The sequence below is a fragment of the Stegodyphus dumicola genome, chromosome 10 (assembly GCF_044657685.1).
Source record: "Stegodyphus dumicola isolate Sdum_Otavi_A_Nest chromosome 10, ASM4465768v1".
Lineage (NCBI taxonomy): Eukaryota > Metazoa > Arthropoda > Arachnida > Araneae > Eresidae > Stegodyphus > Stegodyphus dumicola.
The window spans coordinates 181,945,491-181,966,448 of record NC_140777.1 but is presented as its reverse complement, the minus strand read 5'-3'; the positions used below and the strand labels follow the sequence as shown (position 1 = coordinate 181,966,448).

Below are 20,958 nucleotides of genomic sequence, written 5' to 3'. Positions count from 1 at the left end.
AAGGTAAAGCTGTTGCCAAAACTCCATTTCTAAAAGAATGAAAATATTCAAAATGATGAGATTTTACCAAAAAAGATAAAATAATAATAATAAAAAAATCTGATTTGAATTTTGAAAAATTCGCTTCAAGGTGCACTGACTCTCGTCTAGAAGCACCTATATACCAAATTTCGTAGCCCTGGGTCTATTAGCACAAACGAAGGACATGCAAGCAAACTCTTTTATTATATGTAGAGATTATTTCAGTCTTAATTTGCATTATTTGACTGAAAGCTTTTAACTTCATTCTATGCTCTTCCACCATTTTCATTTTGCACGTTATGTCGTCGGATTGAAGTCTTCCTGACATTTTCTAAAACAACCCATTTTTTTGTTTCTGTACTTTATTTCTTGTTTCATGTTTTGTGTGTACAAGATTTTTCTGGTCAATGATTTTCTCGTCTGTACGTACCAGGATACTTCATTTGCAATTGCTAGATCCGCAAACACCATGCTGGTTTCCACGTTTATATCTATGTTTTAATCTAAAAGACCAAACATTATAAACTAAGACTCTTTACCTTTTCTGAATTTCAGTATATTTCATTTATCTAGGAACTTGTTAAAAGAGCTCCTAATGTAACCAGTAGAATATAGTACGACAAGCTATCAAAGGAAAAAACTGCTACTAGAAATTGGTCTTTAATCCTTTGACTACGAATTAAAAAATAAAATTGAATTAAATTTTAAAAAAAAGGAAAATCTAAAAGGTTTCAGATTTTAAATTACGTCCAAAGGGGCCCTTATTTAACATTTTGTGTGTTAGCTTTATTTATTAAATATCATATTCTTCGCACTCAAACCATAAAATTCAGTTCAACAACAATATCGCAAAATACACTTATGTCCATAAATTAAGGATAATGCAAAATCAGGCAAAGGAAGAGTTAGAAGCAAAACCAATTTGACATGTTTGTAAAGCTTATTTATTAAATAAAAGGTAAAGAGCAAAAAAAGATGCTATATGTTTGATGTTATTAAAAAAATTAGCGATTTTTTCTCCCTGCAGCAAATTACAAAAAAAAAAAAAAAAAAAAAAAAAAAAAAAAAAAAAAAAAAAAAACCAACCAACCTATTTACAAAAAAAAAAAAAAAAAAATATTACATGGTTGGTATGATTGTTAATACATTGTATGTCTCCCAGACAATGCAATACAGTCCGTAACAACGCTTAGGCATCCTGAGTATCAAATTATCGATGTGATCTTGAGGGATATTACACTACTCAAAAAGCAATGCTCTCCGAAGTTCCGGTAGACATGTAGGAGGAGGTTGACGGGCTGCAACTCGTCGGCCAAGCATGTCCCACACGTGCTCGACTGGACTCAAGTCCGGTGAGAATGCTGGCCAGTCCATACGGGTGATATCCTCCGATTGAAGGCTTTCGCTTACGATGTTTGGACGGTGAGGACGGGCGTTGTCATCCATAAACACAAATTGTGCGCCCATGGCGCCCCGAAACAGACGTACATGTTGTTCCAGAATGACGTCCCGATAGATTTGGCTTGTCATGGTTCCAATTTGAACATGCAGGTCAGTTCTGGAACCCAGAATAATTCCACCCAAACGAGCACTCCTGCACCACCGTAACGGTGTCGTTCAATGATGTTTTCTTGGTAGTAACGGGTACCTGGAGCTCTCCATAGGAAAGTCCGGCGAGAATCAGACTGCAAGCTAAACCTGGACTCGTCGGAAAACATTACACAAGCCCACTTTTGCGGTGTCCACAATGCATGCTCTCTACTCCAGGCTAACCGCAGGCGACAGTGAGTTGCAGTAAGTGGAACGCATCTGACAGGTCTACGAGCATATAGACCAATCTCCCCTAAGCGTCTGTACACGGTCTGCCTTGAAATTGTCTTACCAGTGGCTCCCCCCCCAGGGGGTCGACGTAGAGAACTCTGCGAAGCTACTGGCTAGGATCTGTACCTAGGCAGTCTCGGCCACGGGGGTATAAAATTTATGAACTTGGCGGTTTTCGATGGTCCATGGGGTAGGTTTATACTTGCTCTTCATGGGCCGGGAGGTGTAAGTCCCTTCCACCAGGGTATTGGTAGCCAAATAACAAACTGGGCCATTGAGCGTCTGGTCCCTGCTGTCCTTGGTATTCCATGTAAAAGCCTAAGGAGAGGGGCATCCCGTGTAGGACTGGCAGGTAGCCCAATTTAACGGCCGGTCATCGACCCTAAGTTGTCATCGCCCACCCCATCGTGGTCTCAGCCCGGCCGAGACGGTGGTCTTGACTTGATCGTGTTTAGCGGTGGGCTCGATGTTCGTTGAGCGTTCATCAGAGGGTCTTCTAAAAGTGTTGGTGTCTCGGGTGGTGGGACCCTGGGCCCAGCAAGCGAGTTCTTGCCACCCTTAAGGTGGCTTCTGACTGATTTTCAGTCCCTGTAGTGCCGTTAAGTTGGCGGAGCAGGTACAAATTTAGTTAGTTAGTTACCAGTGGCTGAAGAGAGCTGACGAGACAGGTCTGAGGCTGTGCTCCGCCTGTTTCTTTTGGCAGTAACTGCCAAATACCGGTCCTCATTCGGCGTTGTAACTCTGAACCATCATCTTGGAATCGTTGCCAAAGCCTGGAGATGACACTCTGGGCAATTCCAAGTTCGTCTGATACTTCCAGTTGGGTACGCCCACATTCCAGGCAGCCGATAATTCTACCACGTAAAAAATCATCCAAATGCGTCCTTTGTGTCATAACTATTCGGTTATTGCACTGAAATGCTTATGAAGCGCCTGCGAACAATTTTACTTCTTTGCCTGTATTCCTTATATATCACTCTCTTACACTCTCGTCATTGTGACGTACCATCGGTTTCCTCTGATTACTTCCTGAAATTTGCATATGATTCTTGAAGATGTGTGTAGTGATTTTACAGGTGATATATTTATTTTAGAGTTCGATTTTCGCGTGACTCCGAATTATCCTTAATTTATGGACAGGAGTGTAGTTTTAAAATGAGCCTATCTTTGGAATTACTGATACAGAGACTCGCGCGTTGGAGATAAAAGTGTTTTTTCTGTACAACGTTGCCATAGCTCGCTTGGAAATCCTTCAGTTTGTTCATCAAAAACTCGTTAAAGTTTTACGAATTATGAAATCGATGATAAAACCAATTCTAAATATCAAATTTGGGCTTTCACATGCCCGTATTCACAGTAGGATTACGTCATTCAAAATTGGATGGCTCTAGGTACCGTTGTTTTATCCCAATGCGAGAAATAAACATACATTTATGCAGATTTTTCATTATTTCATTTCTTCAAATATAATGCAGGGTTCAAACATTCGATGGCAACAGTTTGAAAAGGGAAACAGCTTTTTAAAGATTTCAACGCAAAATGCTTAAACGAAAACAATAGTCCCTCAGAGACAAAGTCCCTTTGAAAAAAAAAAAAAAAAAAAAAAAAAAACTTTTTTTCTATCCAAGTGAACAAAATATGTTACAAATTAGGTAAATTTAGCATTTGGGATTCTTTTGACAAACGGTTTTCAAGTTAAAGGCTGTGACACATATGTCCCACACGTAGCAACCGACTTACTGTAAGCAGACCTGTTATTCCGGAAAACCTTATTATATAAAATAGATTTTACATCGTATGGTACAGCGTAAAGCGGTCTTTGCATAACCCATCATTACACACTGGACAACTCATATTTGTTCTTTTCTCTGTGTTCATTTGTGTACAACGAGTACAGCAGCGTGATGAGTTTCCAACTTTGGAAGATGATCCCCAACATTCAGGAGATTCTAAGGACTTTTGAACCCAGCAGTAAGTTTTAAACTTTTAGTGGGACATATACTATATCCGGTTAGTAGTGAATGTTAAATGTGAAGATAGGCTAATGCGAATCGTCAGAGATTTTTGGTGTTACGAACCGGGGGTGATATGTCATCCCCCTTTACTCTTATATTAAGGGGGTGGAAATCGAAAGCTAATATGGGAATAGGGTCAAAAGTTATTTCCGGTTCGGGCTGAATCGGGAATAAAATCTTCTAGGCTCTTTTGGGATAAGACTAATTTGATCCATCACCGCATTCTACATATAATATTTTTATTTCTGCACATAATTTTTTACTATAAAATGACAGTGGTGATGACTAGAGTTTTTTAGAATTTGTATTAGCGAACCATTGATATTCGAAATTTCTCAGTTTCGTTTAGTTTAAAAAAAAAAAAAGACTCTGTTAAAAAAAGTTTAAAGGCTTTCAGATTTTATATTACGCCCAAAGAGGCGTTTTTTAACGTTTTATGTGTTGCCTTTACTTATTAAATATGTTCTTCGTACTTAAAACCATAAAATTCAATTCAACGGCAACATCATAAAATATTTAAAAGAGCGTATCTTTAAAATTTCCGATACACAGTCTCGTGTGCTAGTAATTTTTTTTTCCCGGTAAAATGTTGCCATTGGTCGGTTTGAAATCGTTGAGTTTGTTAATCAGAAATTCGTTTAACAAAAATCAGTTAATCAGAAATTCGTTTTTAAGTTTAACAAAATTTGAAGTAGACAATAAAACAAATTCAAAATTCGGGCTTTTCTATGTTTCCACAGTGCGAGGGTTACAACCGCTTAGAAATGTTCACTTTTTACCACAAAAGCAATACTATTCAAAAAATAAATAAAAAATTCAGCTGTATTTACAATAAATTTTATAATTATAATTCGTATAATATGATTGGAACAATTACACTGCTATTAATAAACAAATAGTAACTACTTAGTATCTGCTGAACATTCATTCAAAATGTGCTGGAAAATTTTTAGTGATGGATTATTCTTCTAAAATATCTACATACATACTAAGTTTCGCGAATTACTTTTGAATCAATTAATTCTTAAAAATCAATCTATTAGCTTCTTTTAAAATTTTAATCTTTAAATTTAATGTAGCTAAATCTGGAAAAATCATATGTATGGGTTTTTTAAAGGAATGCATTTTACGTTTTTAGCTTATAATTTTTAATATTATTTTGACATGCTATGGAAAGCTGGAAAATAATTTTTGATGTTATATATATGACTTTGTTAAGTAAACTAGAATACAAAAAAATTCAGTTAATCAATTTGAAAAGTACTTTTTAAACAAACTGCTAATTTACTAAAGATACTCCTTAATTTAGCGCAGGATTTCTTCCTGTTCACAAACGAAATTATTCATAAGTAATTCGTAAAGTAAGTATGATCATTAATGCGAATTTTACCCTCGAAATTAAACTCATGGTAGCGGTACGAAACCGAATACCACTTTTGCGTTAAGTGGGAAAATGTTCAAAATTCTGATTTCCTTATTAAAAATTAGTAATTCCGACTTCCCGTCAAGCGGAGTCATAAAGTAACGAACTGGTTAACTTCATGGAGATAAGGTTCTTTGAAAATTGTTGGTGCTGCCATCTACATTTCCTCACCGAAATTGAAGAATCGTCAAAATGATTAAAAAAGATATGGTGAAGACAAAAATAAAGAAAGCACGACAGTTTAAAAAATATTATACTTAAGTTCACAAATTCATTTTCTCTCCCCCCCCCCATCATCATCCTCTGCTTCTCAGATCAAAAGATCTATCAGAAGCAAGAATATTATCAGATGATAGAAACTTTTCACTATCCTTCCATGCTTACGAATTACCCCAAATTCATTGTGTTAACTATATAAATTTCTTAAAAATTTTATAAATTTTTAATTAAGAAGTAGACTGTTTTTTTAAAGGTGAGGGTAAAGAGTCAAGTAGAAACCGATACTTTCGAGAGCATCACGGTTCTTTTTAGTATGATGATATACAAATTAACTGTTACAGAAAACTTCAGTACCAGAGCCGCCTTGATGGTTACCTACGCTTTTAGTTAATTATTTGCTTCTAAAATATCGCCACTCATGTTATTTTTAAATTCGAATGTGGGATAAAATGACGCAATAAAGAAACAAAATAACAAATTGTAATTCTAAAGAATATTTCTTTTGAATCGGACTGATTTAAATAAAAATGAATTAAAAATTTGATATATCTAGTTAAAAACATTAAATATTTTGATAGATTTACATTACATATATTTTTCATTTCCTTTTTACATAATAAGTTATGCAACAATTTTGAAATTCAGTAAGGTTAACTGTTTAACTGTTAAAAGTTTAACTGGAAAATGCACTAATTATTAAAATGTATAACATATTTTCCAAAGTTTTACTATTTTGATTTATTTTTCTCGCAGATTCTGCAGTAAGTCAAGAATGTTAAGTTTCAATGCAGATAGTTAAATGTATCACCTATTTATTCATCTACGATAATGAATTTCATCAAACTTTTTTTTTAGCCTAAACAAAATTAACTTTTTTTACTAACTTTATTGTCTGAAAAGTGAAGGGAAAATGATGCGAATAATTTCTCAATAATGCGATTATATTCATTTGTTATTGAAGAACATAACAAACGAAAATTAATCGTGGATAAACTACAGTTAACTAGCACAACATTATTTCTTTAAAAGAAACCTACATTCCAATAAGATTACAAAGTAATATTAGCATTATAATATCTAATAAAATACTTTCATTTCTATTTTCCTGTAACTTGAAACTTGCCCATTCGTATTGTTGTCACTGCCACTCCTTAAGCCTCAGATCATCCACACATAATTAGAAAGGTGAACATGCAGCCAACTTGGCAAAATCGTAGAACGAATGACAATTAGTGTTTGTTTCACTGTGATGGGGAGTCAGTTCTTACATTTGGCAAGCATAAATTTCATTTAGTAGGGCATTATTTCCACAGATAATTTGGAAGGCTTTGCCTTTGTTAGGAAGACGAAAACAATCACGTGGTCGAATTTTAAAATCGAGGGTGTAGCCCTTTCTCTAAATGCATTGAGAAAGGAAAAAATTATGCAATGATTAAAATTTTCAGAATCTGGTGCTAAAGAAGAAAAAATACGCAAGAAAATATATTAGTATTTCTCAGAGTAGTCGTAGTATATTTTTATATAGGTACTAAAGATTATTAGTTCTGTATGTTCAGCAGTGTGACAGACAATAATGAAGAGGAAAATCATCTGGGACTGTGGGTAATTGTCTTACAGAGTGTTTACTATATTAGGATTTATTTTTTATGATTTTTAATATGCAACAGAGAATGAAATTCGACTATTGCTAAGCCATTCTTTAGCTTTTCAAAGAAATCTATTCTAGTCATACTTTGCTATATATAATTTAATTTGTGAAGGGGGAAGGAAATAAACGAATAAGTACCAGATTAAAACTACAAATCTATATTATTTGCATTTTTACTTATGTACATTTTCTATGCTTATTGTTTATGTTTTACGGTATTCTAAAAGCAAAAGACACACATTCTCCAAAGTGAATGTAAAAGTTATAACATGATTTTTCTTGGAGCTAAAAGCCAGACCTTTAAGCACATAAGAAATTCTTTTGTAGATTTATGATTTTGGCACATAGAATATGTAGTATTCAACATAGAATCACCTTTTGTTAAAAAAAAAAATTATTTATATTTCTCTTGCATAAATTAATGTTTTTATTATTCTTTTAGGTTCATTAATGCTAGACGCAGGATAGTTCAACCTATGATAGATCAATCCAACAGAGCAGGTAAGTTCATGGTTTTTATTTATGATTCTCTGCAGTTATTTTGAATGAAATAAATTTAGAAAATCAGGCAAAAGCCGTGCCTTAAATCGGTTGCATAGATAGTTTCTGATGTAAAAATGTCAGAGCTTAAAGAAAGATAGCAGACAGCCTTAATTGCCAAAAATAAATAAATTATAATGATACAGGAAAAATATGATTTAAAAATATCATTTATATAAATAATATTTATTGATATATAAATAATATCATTCTGTTCTATGGGTTCATGGATTAGAAGTGATTGATGACAACACTTGATAGAGAATAAAAAACATGATTTATTCATCAATATTATACAGGAGAGTTCCAAAGACATGTTTACAGCTGTCGAAAAACTCTCACAAACGCACTGAAACAATCGGCAACACAGCCTTCAGGTTATCAGGGTGTAACGGTGAAGACAGCTTCACAGCAAAGCATTAGAGCACAGTTCCTGACTCAGTTTGGTCGCTCTCGAGCTAAAGCGGAATCTGGCAGCTCTCCATTTTTCTTGCCATGTTCTGGCAACCCTAAACTGGCTTTGTGGGGGGAGTTTATCTTACTGCAGCTGGACATTTTGTAACAATAAATAATAATGATTAATGATAAAACATAATTCCCCCATAATGGGTAAGAAAAAGAGAATTTGTAACATCCATCAGCATATGATCTCAATTTATTCTCAGTGCAATACTGCCAAAGTTTAGCCATACATAAAGCTTCTTCCAAAGTTCCGCAAAACGTACCAATTTGTGTTACAACAGATATTCTATATGTTATTCCTGAAAACATCACTAAAGTTGTTTAAATAAACTCGGTTTCTAAAAGTTAATCAGTTACATGAAGTTCAATTTATATGTGCACTCGCCCATTACTTGTTATTTAAAATTTTGTTTACTTTTTACAGAAGACAATTAAATTTAATTTTATTAGTACACAGCTACATTGCATTATAGCCCTAAAGCAGCACATAACTAAAAAACAATTAATGAGACAATAGGAAGTGTTTTTTGTGCATATGGTCAACGCCGTGAGATAATCATCTTACTCCAATGTATAGCAAAAGGAACTCGTGCTGGTTTCTCACATTCCTCGCAGCAGTATATAAAGTATCTGCTTTTAAAAGCAGACAAAATTTTCTGCAGTTTATTATTTTTATTAATGAACATGTATTAGTTACATAACTAAATCTATTAAGAAATCAGAGTATTATCACTGTAAACTTTCACTGCGAATTGGCTCAAAATCAACAAGTATCTATATAGGGCAAAATTTTGAGAAGCTTCGAATAGATTTCAAGAATTCTTGAAGGATCAAGAATGAGTTGAAGAGCTTATTGAATAAGCAGTCCTAAATAATGGCAAGTGTCATCTCCAAGAGGAGATATAAAATTCAGCTTTGCAAATTTCCACGTTCAAAATATAGTTTTTTATTCTAATTTTATTTTCTTATTCTTCAACTTCACTCAGCTTTTATTTACTGTATTTTCTTGGAGTTGTTCACGGTCCCCTGGAAAGTGTATACAGAACCCTTAGGGCTCCGTAGAGCACAGCTTGAGAACCACTGGTATAAAGAATCTCATATTTTATCAAGTTCTTTGTTACATTAATATTCAATTTGTAATTTATGAATGAACTATTCCTACTATTTTTAACACTATGTATATTTTTTATTGAACAAAATATGTTGAAATATTTATTATTCTGGAAACAAGCAGATTGTATAGCCCCCCAAATATAATATTTTCGCTTTTATCTGAAGCGATCGAGCGTTAAAGTCGCCGAACAATCATATTTCGGTCTGGGGTTCAAATCGAGACAAACGGGCTGGCTGTATGGCCATTTTCATGGTTTGTCCCATTCGTGATGTAAATACAAACCAGTTTTCATTAGGAAGTCCAGCACGAGTGCATCCCTACGCTTAGGCTACGCTCAAGGGCTTTGCCATAATCAAATAACCAAACCCTTTTACTTGGAAAGATTCCCATAGGCTCCATGATTTTTATGACATCAGTTGTTATTTAAATGATCATAGTCCATTAGATAGTTTCCATGTTAATGTATTCTATACAAGCTGGAAAATTGTACAATTTCACATTTATATATATTTGATAACAACAGATTGTTATTTGTGTTAATTTCTTAGGCCTCTTGATCTTTTAAGATGTTTGCAATTAATTTAATTATTTCTCGAACTTTTTCTTTGTAATTTAACTGTTCTTTATAAACTGAATGAAATAATTTCATTTCATAATAGGTACTGTAGGTACGCCCGGTTCAGCGTATAGTGCTGAATCTTCAGCGATGAGTTATATGATGGATGGGGCTTCTCAAATGCACATAAGATCTTCAAGTAAGTAAAACGATTTTGTACTCTATTACACCTGCACTATGGCAACACACATTAAAAAATTTTTTTTTCACATTATGTGCATGTTCTAGGTTATTTATTTTTTTGCCAAGTCCATGACATTTGGCAATTTCTGATCAATTTGGTGATTTTCCGGAAGACTCGGGAAACCACGTTTTCAAAACACTCGTACACAAATTTTCCTGAAGCTTCCAGATGTCCATGCTACATTATACCTATGCCACATGATAGGGTGATTCACAAAGAAGTATACACTTTCCATATGCTATAAAACAGTAACAAAGACATGCACCACCTCAGTAAACCATAAGGTAGTTGCACCCTTAACATTTGCATCTTGCACCTGACAGAAGTGACATAGGCATGTATGACATGTGACTTGTCAGTCGAAATGGCGACATCTGCAGTGGAGAAGGCTTTTTGTGTTTTTTAATTTAACAAAATGGAATCTGAAACTGCTGTGCAATGGCATTTTTGATTACACTTAGGAAAAGAACCTTCAGTTAGAAAATTTATTTATCTATCAATCTAGTTAATCTAAAAATTTTTAAATTATGGACTGTTCACGCAAAAGTAAAAATCTTGGACGACTGACTGTCACTAAAAGTCACCAATAGAGTTTGCACTGCCATTCAACGCAAACTGAGAAAATCAACACAGAGGTTGAGTTGTGAAGTAAGATTTTCTCATCCCATTGTTGGAGAATTTTGATAAAGAAGCTGAACACTATTCCATACAAAGTGCAGGTATTGCAAAATCTGAATGACTGACAAACAACAGCGCTTTGAATTTTGTGTCAATATGCAGCTTCGTTTTGAAAATGCTGATTTTGCCAATCGCTTAGTTTTCACTGATGAAGCAACATTTCACATCAGTGGGAAGGTAAACAAGCATAACTTTCACTTTTAGGGAACGGAGAATCCTGAATCCATAGTGCAACATGTGCTAGATTGTCGTTAGGTAAATGTGTTCTGTGCAGTGTCCAGAAAAAAAAGTGTTCTGCCCCCTTCTTTTTCATGGTAGCCACTTTTTTGGATATGTTAACTTTTTGGTTGATTGCACAGTTACAGGATGACACCGACAACTTCATTCTCCAATTGGATGGTGCAACACCTCACTGGTAGGTCTACGTGCGAGATTACCTTGATGAACATCTCGCTCACCGATGGTTTGGACGAGCTGCAGACTACACCATGCCACTTACCCAATGGCCACCCAGAAATCCTGACTTAAAACCCCTTATGATTTCTTCCTTTTCATCTAGCGAAACTGAAACTGGATGTAAGCCAATATCGATGAACCTGATGCAGATACCTTACCACACATCTAGGTAGAAATAGTAACATCTAGGTAGAAATAATAAGAACATTTATTTTTAAGGCAAATCATTTACTTGCTTATGTAGTATGCAGTTTACAGGCAGGTACTAATACAAATTTTTCATAATATAATTTCAGTGCATATAATTCAAAAATATAAAGTGCACATAGAGAATTAGATACAACCAAAAATATATATATTTGAGATTTTCTCCAATTTCGATTATGCTGGTCAAAAATCAAATGATAAGAAAACACATTAAACAACTTAAAATCAGGTAAAACAGTAACCTTATATTTGCTGTAGAATTTACTCAAAACTCTTATCGATTTGATGTGCAATCAGGCACAGTTACATGTTTTGCAATGTGCAGAAAGACAAAGAAGATGCATATAACAAAATTATTCTGCATTTTTGTTTTAAGTAAAACAAATATATAAGCCAGGTCTACATTTTTTTTAACCCATATATGTGTCAAATTTTAAAGTATTTTTACACATCAATGACTAGATTTGCCGTTTTCCCTTCCTGCCAACAATATGTGCATACTACACAGGCCCTAGGCCTACAACTGAAATATGTTTTTTACATTAGCTGTAGATTCGAAAGGGAAAATGGTTGCGATCAAAAATAAGTTTTTAAATAAAAAATATTTTTACAGTGAAAACAACTTCAATATCCATATTAAAACTTAACACCTCTGATTCTTTTATTTTTAATTATTGCAAAATATCTATACTATTAAAATCTGTGTGCCTCTGTCTGTTTGTGTGTTTGTAACATCATCTTCTCAAGAACGGCTGGGTGTAGAGCTTAGCGGAAGGTACCGTTGGATTCAGAATTCCCGTGGCTCGCCATATTGACCATCGGCATCTTCGTGCGACTTTAATTAGCCGAGATATTAATTAAAAACTGCTTTTTCCCCTACGTTTCCCTACGTTTTGCACTTCCTTTCACCCGTTTTCCCTGTTTTAGGGATTTGGCCGAGTGCCAAATTCGTTTTTCTCGAATATCTGCGGAACGGCTCCGAGTTGCGATTCGAAACGCATATCTCCGGATTCGAAAAAAATCAACGAATCCATCGATACCGGTCCCATCTTCGTACGACAATAATCGGCGGAGTTATTAATTAAAAACTGCGAAAACGTTATTTCATTTTTCGGAGTGGCAACCGTCTCGGAATTAGCTGAGATAAAATTGCTTTTTCGAAAGCGCCGGGGGGATGACAATTGCTTCCGCTCGAGATTTGTGCTGGCGAAAGTTCACGTGTCAATTTCTTTTTTCTTAAATATCTATGGAACGGCGCTGAGTTGGAATTCGAGGCAGGTGTCTGCGGATTCCAAAAAATTCTACGAATCCAATGATACCATTCTCATCTTCGTAGGACGTTAATCAGCTGAGCTATTAATTAAAAACTGTGAAAACGCTAATTTTCGCGCTCATTTTTCCGAGTGGCTACAGTTCCTTGAATCGCCGAAGATAAAAATCAAGGTTATATTCTGAAGTTCAATAAAGAACGCGATTGTATGTCATTGTATGTTGAAAATATTTCGTTTATGTCAGCGTTTTAAATTAACATTTTTAAATTTCAGGTTAGGATAATGGCCACGATATGTTATTGCCACGTTAATTCTTTTATTACCATTGAGTAAAAGTTGTTATATTACATTAAATTTAAATGCTGACGTTCTTGAAGTTCTACAATTTGAATTAGCTGAGATATTAATTAAATAAACCTGAATGCGGTGTTTTTTTAAATATGTTATTATTTAATAATAAATTAATTTTTTCGAATAATATATTTTTTCATGGTTATATAGATACGTCCACGTGATTGCATGTTATCTCACTGTATTTTGAAAATATTTCGTTAATATAGGTATTGTAAATAAACAGCTGCTTTATGCAATTTTTTTTTATTTCAGGTTAGGTTAATTGCCACGATATGTTATTGCCACGTTATTTCAATTTATTTTTGATTTTTATTTTAGATTAAACATTTTCTATGCAGATATTTAAACATAAAGTTAAAATTACTATATTTTTTTTAGATTAAAAATTTTCTATGCAGATATTTAAAGAAGAAGTTGAAATTACTATGTAAACTACTAATTTAAATTTTCACTAAAAAAAAAATATTTTCATTCAGGGATTTAAATTGAATATGTTTTTCTTGGAGATGGTATATGAAAACCTTTCTTATTATAATTAATTATGAATTATTAATTGCATTAATGTATATATTGATACAGTTTTGCGTGTGATCATATTGAAGTTTATAAAATAAAAAGAATTTTAATAACGAATCTACTGTTTGAATAATAAATGCGAAAATTTACGCGATTACACTTTCTACAACGGCCCATTTAGCGGCTGAGCGGTAAAGTCACTGAACACTGGTAGTTAGGTCAAGTTTCGAATCCCGGCGAACGGCCTGGCTGCATGGGTGTTTTCGTGATTTTCCGGTTGTGTATAGTGTATGCTGTATCTTCTGGATGCATACGTGAATAAAGCGGGCGCAGCCCGATCAAAACAGGTGAACACTGGTAGTTTGGTCTAACTTTCGTATACCGGCGAACACGGGCTGGCTCCATGAGTATTTTCGTGATTTTCTGCATGTGTAACGTGTATGCAGTATCTTATGCATGCATATGTTAATAAAGCGGGCGCAGCTCAGGTAAAATCGATGTACACTGGTAGTTTGGTCCAACTTTGGAATCCCGCTGAACGTGATGCTTCCATAGATTTTTTCGTGATTTTACTCATGTGTATTGTGTATGCGGTTATCTCCTGTATGCATAAGCGGATAAAGCGGGCGCAGCCCGCCCAAAACCTCTGAACACTGGCAGTTCCATCCAATTTTCGAATCCAGACGAACAGGCCGGCACCATGTGTGTTCACGTGATTTTACGCATGTGTAATGTGTATGCAGTACCTTATGGAATCATTTATGAATAAGGCAGACGCAGCACGCACAAAACCGTTGTACACTGGTGGTTTGGTCAAACTTTCGAATACCAGCGAAAGGGCTGCCTGTATGAATGTTTTCGTGATTTTCCGGATGTGTAACGTTTATGAAGTATCTTGTGGATGCATACGTGAATAAAGCGGGTGGAGAACACTGGTAGTTCGGACGAAATTTCGAATCCAATCCTACGGGCTGGGTCCATGAGTTTTTTCGTGATTTTCCGCATGTTTATCGAGTAAGCAGTATCTTCTGAATACATACGTGACCAAAGCGGGCGCAGCCCACGAAAAACCGCTGAACACTGGTAGTTCGGTCCAACTTTCGAATTCCGGCGAGCGGGCTGGCTGCATGAGTGTTTTCGTGATTTCCGCATGTGTATCGTGTATACAGTGTCTTCAGGATGCATATGTGAATAAAGCGGGCGCAGCAAGCGGAAAACCGATCAACACTGGTATTTCGGTCCAACTTTCGATCCCGGGGAACGGGCTGGCTGAATGCGTGTTTACGTGATTTTCCGCATGTGTAAGGTGTATGCAGTACCGTATGGATGCATACGGGAATAAACCGATTAAAATCGCCAGAAACTGGTAGTTCGGTCCAACTTTCGAATGTAGGCGAATTTGAACATGGGAATTCTTTTAAAAACGAACAATGATAAGCGGGCTTCAGCCCGCTCAGCTGGCGGGCTTGCCCGCTAGTCTATACTATTAAAATCTGTGTGCCTCTGTCTGTTTGTGTGTTTGTAACATCATCTCCTCGGGAACGGCTGGGTGTAGAGCTTAGCGGAAGGTACCGTTGGATTGAGAATGCCCGTGGCTCGCCGGATTGACCATCGGCATCTTCGTGCGACTTTAATTAGCCGAGATATTAATTAAAAACTGCTTTTTCCCCTACGTTTCCCTACGTTTTGCACTTTCTTTCACGGGTTTCCCCTATTTTAGGGATTTGGCCGAGTTCCAAATTCGTTTTTCTCGAATATCTGCGGAACGGCTCCGAGTTGCGATTCGAAACGCATATCCCCGTATTCGAAAAAAATCAACGAATCCATCGATACCGGTCCCATCTTCGTACGACAATAATCGGCGGAGTTATTAATTAAAAACTGCGAAAACGTTATTTCATTTTTCGGAGTGGCAACCGTCTCGGAATTAGCTGAGATAAAATTGCTTTTTCGAAAGCGCCGGGGGGATGACAATTGCTTCCGCTCGAGATTTGTGCTGGCGAAAGGTCACGAGTCAATTTCTTTTTTCTTAAATATCTATGGAACGGCGCTGAGTTGGAATTCGAGGCAGGTGTCTGCGGATTCCAAAAAATTCTACGAATCCAATGATACCATTCTCATCTTCGTAGGACTTTAATCAGCTGAGATATTAATTAAAAACTGTGAAAACTCTAATTTTCGGGCTCATTTTTCCGATTGCAACAGTTTCTTGAATCGCCGCAGATGCAAATCAAGGTTATATTCTAAAGTTGAATAAAGCACGCGATTGCATGTCACCTAACTGTATTTTAAAAATATTTCGTTAATGTAGGCATTTTAAATAAACAGCTGCTTTTCACAATTTTTTTTTTAATTTCAGGTTAGGATGATTGTCACGTTAATTCTTTTATTGATATTGAATAAAAGTTATTATATTACATTAAATTTAAATGATGACGTTCTTGAAGTTGTACAACTTTAATCAGCTGGGATATTAATTAAAAAATCTGAAAAAGCTATTTTTTAAAAATATGTTGTTATTTTTTTAATAATAAATTTGATTTTTTGGAATAATATATTTTTTTATGTTATTAGATACGTGCACTTAATTTAGATATTATCTTTTAATGCAAATGATATTTTAAATAAGTTCGCACCAATAAAAATTAAATTCACACTTTTTTTTTTTTTTTTTAGATTAAAGATTTTTCTTTGCTCCTTTGAGATGGTATACGGTAACTTTCGAATCCCGGTGAGCAGGCAGGCTACACTCATGTTTTTTGTGATTTTACGTATATCTGTTGTGTATGCAGTGTCTTCTGGATGCATAAATGAATAAAGCTGAACTCTGGTAGTTCGGTCCTAATTTCGAATCCCGGCGAACGGGCTGGGTCCATGGGTGTTTGCGTGATTTTACGCATGTGCCTCGTGTACGCAGCATCTTCTGGATGCATAAGTGAATAAAGCGGCCGAAATTCGCTCAAAACCTCTGATTACTGGTAGTTCGGTCCAACTTTCGAATCCAAGCGACCGTGTTGGCTCAATGTGTGTTTTCGGGATTTTTCGCATGTGTAACGTGTATGCGGTATCTTCTGCATGCATACTTGAATAAAGCGGGAGCAGCCCGCGCAAAACTACAGAACACTGGTAGTTCGGTCCAACTTTCGAATTCCGGGGTACTGTACATAAAATTTGGTCGCATACGTGAATACAGCGCGCGGATACCGGGTAAAACCGCTGAACACTGGTAGTTCGGTCAAACATTCGAATCTCTGCGAGCGGGCTGGCTGCATGGGTGTTTTCGTGATTTTCCGCATGTGTATAGTGTATAAAGTGATTTCTGGATGCATATGTGATAAAAGTGGGCGCAGCCTGCTCAAAATCTCTTAACGCTGGTAGTTCGATCCAACTTTCGGTGTCGGCGAACGAGCTGGCTCCCCGGGTGTTTTCTTGCTTTAACTCATGTGTATCGTTTATGCAGTATCCTCTCCATGCTTATGTGTATAAAGCGGGCGCAGCCCGGTCCACAAAATCGCTGAACACTGGTATTTCGGTCCTACTTTCGAATTCCGGGGTACTGTATATAAAATTTGGATGCATACGTGAATACAGCGCGGGGATACCGGGTAAAACCGCTGAACACTGGTAGTTCGCTCAAACTTTCGAATCTCGGCGAGCGGCCTGGCTGCATTGTTGTTTTCGTGATTGTTCGCATGTGTATCGTTTATAAAGTATCTCATGGATGCATACGTGAATAAAGCGGGCACAGAATACTGGTAATGCGGTTCTGGTAATGTGGTAATTTCGAATCCTGACGAACTGGCTGGCTCCATGGGTGTTTTCGTGATTTTACGCATGTGTATAGTGTATGGAGTATCTTCTGGGTGTATATGTGAATAAAGCGGGCAGAGCCCGCGCAAAGCCACATAACACTGGTAATTCGGTCCAACTTTCGAATACCGGCGAACAGGCAGGCTCCATGTTTGTTTTCGTGATTTTACGCATGTGTATCGTTTATGCACCATCTTCAGCATGCATACGTGAATAAAGCGGGCACAGCACGCGCAAAATCGCTGAAAAATTGTATTTCTTTGCAACTTTCGAATCGGCAGCGGGCTGGCTGGAGGGGTGTTTTCGTGATTTTACGCATGTGTACGGTGTACGCAGTATCTTTTGCATGCACACGTGAACACTGTTTTGGGCGGGCTCCCGCCCAAAAGCGCTGAACACTGGTATTTCGGTCCAAATTTCGAATACCCGCGAAAGGGCTGGAAGCATGGGTGTTTTCGTGATTTTCCGCATATGTATAGTGTATGCGGTAACTTCTGGATGCATAGGTGAAAAAAGCGGGGGAAGCCCGCGGAATGCCGCTAAAAAATGGTAGTTCGGTTCAACTTTTCAATACCGGCCAAATTTAACATAGGATATCTTTTAAAAACGAACAATGATAAGCGGGCTTCAGCCCGCTCAGCTGGCGGGCTTGCCCGCTAGTCTATAGTATTAAAATCTGTGTGCCTCTGTCTGTTTGTGTGTTTGTAACATCATCTCCTCGGGAACGGCTGGGTGTAGAGCTTAGCGGAAGGTACCGTTGGATTGAGAATGCCCGTGGCTCGCCGGATTGACCATCGGCATCTTCGTGCGACTTTAATTAGCCGAGATATTAATTAAAAACTGCTTTTCCCCCTACGTTTCCCTACGTTTTGCACTTTCTTTCACGGGTTTCCCCTATTTTAGGGATTTGGCCGAGTTCCAAATTCGTTTTTCTCGAATATCTGCGGAACGGCTCCGAGTTGCGATTCGAAACGCATATCTCCGCATTCGAAAAAAATCAACGAATCCATCGATACCGGTCCCATCTTCGTACGACAATAATCGGCGGAGTTATTAATTAAAACCTGCGAAAACGTTATTTCATTTTTCGGAGTGGCAACCGTCTCGGAATTAGCTGAGATAAAATTGCTTTTTCGAAAGCGCCGGGGGGATGACAATTGCTTCCGCTCGAGATTTGTGCTGGCGAAAGGTCACGTGTCAATTTCTTTTTTCTTAAATATCTATGGAACGGCGCTGAGTTGGAATTCGAGGCAGGTGTCTGCGGATTCCAAAAAATTCTACGAATCCAATGATACCATTCTCATCTTCGTAGGACGTTAATCAGCTGAGATATTAATTAAAAACTGTGAAAACGCTAATTTTCGGGCTCATTTTTCCGATAGCAACAGTTTCTTGAATCGCCGCAGATACAAATCAAGGTTATATTCTAAAGTTGAATAAAGCACGCGATTGCATGTTACCTAACTGTATTTTAAAAATATCTCGTTAATGTAGGCATTTTAAATAAACAGCTGTTTTTCACAATTTTTTTTTAATTTCAGGTTAGGATGATTGTCACGTTAATTCTTTTATTGATATTGAATAAAAGTTATTATATTACATTAAATTTAAATGATGACGTTCTTGAAGTTGTACAACTTTAATCAGCTGGGATATTAATTAAAAAATCTGAAAAAGCTATTTTTTAAAAATATTTTGTTATTTTTTTTAATAATAAATTTGATTTTTTGGAATAATATATTTTTTTATGTTATTAGATACGTGCACTTAATTTAGATATTATCTTTTAATGCAAATGATATTTTAAATAAGTTCGCACCAATAAAAATTAAATTCACACTTTTTTTTTTTTTTTTTAGATTAAAGATTTTTCTTTGCTCCTTTGAGATGGTATACGGTAACTTTCGAATCCCGGTGAGCAGGCAGGCTACACTCATGTTTTTTGTGATTTTACGCATATCTGTTGTGTATGCAGTGTCTTCTGGATGCATAAATGAATAAAGCTGAACTCTGGTAGTTCGGTCCTAATTTCGAATCCCGGCGAACGGGCTGGGTCCATGGGTGTTTGCGTGATTTTACGCATGTGCCTCGTGTACGCAGCATCTTCTGGATGCATAAGTGAATAAAGCGGCCGAAATTCGCTCAAAACCTCTGATTACTGGTAGTTCGGTCCAACTTTCGAATCCAAGCGACCGTGTTGGCTCAATGTGTGTTTTTGGGATTTTTCGCATGTGTAACGTGTATGCGGTATCTTCTGCATGCATACTTGAATAAAGCGGGAGCAGCCCGCGCAAAACTACAGAACACTAGTAGTTCGGTCCAATTGTCGAATTCCGGGGTACTGTACATAAAATTTGGTCGCATACGTGAATACAGCGCGCGGATACCGGGTAAAACCGCTGAACACTGGTAGTTCGGTCAAACATTCGAATCTCTGCGAGCGGGCTGGCTGCATGGGTGTTTCCGCATGTGTATAGTGTATAAAGTGATTTCTGGATGCATATGTGATAAAAGTGGGCGCAGCCTGCTCAAAACCTCTTAACGCTGGTAGTTCGACCCAACTTTCGGTGTCGGCGAACGAGCTGGCTCCCCGGGTGTTTTCTTGCTTTAACTCATGTGTATCGTTTATGCAGTATCCTCTCCATGCTTATGTGTATAAAGCGGGCGCAGCCCGCTCCAAAAAATCGCTGAACACTGGTATTTCGGTCCTACTTTCGAATTCCGGGGTACTGTATATAAAATTTGGATGCATACGTGAATACAGCGCGCGGATACCGGGTAAAACCGCTGAACACTGGTAGTTCGCTCAAACTTTCGAATCTCGGCGAGCGGGCTGGCTGCATAGGTGTTTTCGTGATTGTTCGCATGTGTATCGTTTATAAAGTATCTCATGGATGCATACGTGAATAAAGCGGGCACAGAATACTGGTAATGCGGTAATTTCGAATCCCGACGAACTGGCTGGCTCCATGGGTGTTTTCGTGATTTTACGCATGTGTATAGTGTATGGAGTATCTTCTGGGCGTATATGTGAATAAAGCGGGCAGAGCCCGCGCAAAGCCACATAACACTGGTAATTTTGTCCAACTTTCGAATACCGGCGAACAGGCAGGCTCCATGTTTGTTTTCGTGATTTTACGCATGTGTATCGTTTATGCACCATCTTCAGCATGCATACGTGAATAAAGCGGGCACAGCACGCGCAAAATCGCTGAAAATTTGTATTTCCGTCCAACTTTCGAATCGGCAGCGGGCTGGCTGGAGGGGTGTTTTCGTGATTTTACGCATGTGTACGGTGTACGCAGTATCTTTTGCATGCACACGTGAACACTGTTTTGGGCGGGCTCCCGCCCAAAAGCGCTGAACACTGGTATTTCGGTCCAAATTTCGAATACCCGCGAAAGGGCTGGAAGCATGCGTGTTTTCGTGATTTTCCGCATATGTATAGTGTATGCGGTAACTTCTGGATGCATAGGTGAAAAAAGCGGGGGAAGCCCGCGGAATGCCGCTAAAATATGGTAGTTCGGTTCAACTTTTCAATACCGGCCAAATTTAACATAGGATATCTTTTAAAAACGAACAATGATAAGCGGGCTTCAGCCC

General features: G+C 37.1%; 1 protein-coding gene across 5 annotated transcripts in view; it reads left to right on the top strand.

Moving 5' to 3' along the window:
• The window catches only part of LOC118184781 (homeobox protein Meis1-like), a 279,835-nt gene that overhangs the window by 254,658 nt on the left and 4,219 nt on the right, over positions 1–20,958 (top strand). For all 5 annotated transcript variants that reach the window (XM_085825964.1, XM_085825963.1, XM_085825961.1 and 2 more), the window contains 2 exons: positions 7,590–7,648; positions 9,923–10,018. In XM_085825964.1, the coding sequence (XP_085682090.1) occupies positions 7,590–7,648; positions 9,923–10,018 (155 nt within the window). The remainder of the gene's footprint in view (positions 1–7,589; positions 7,649–9,922; positions 10,019–20,958) is intronic.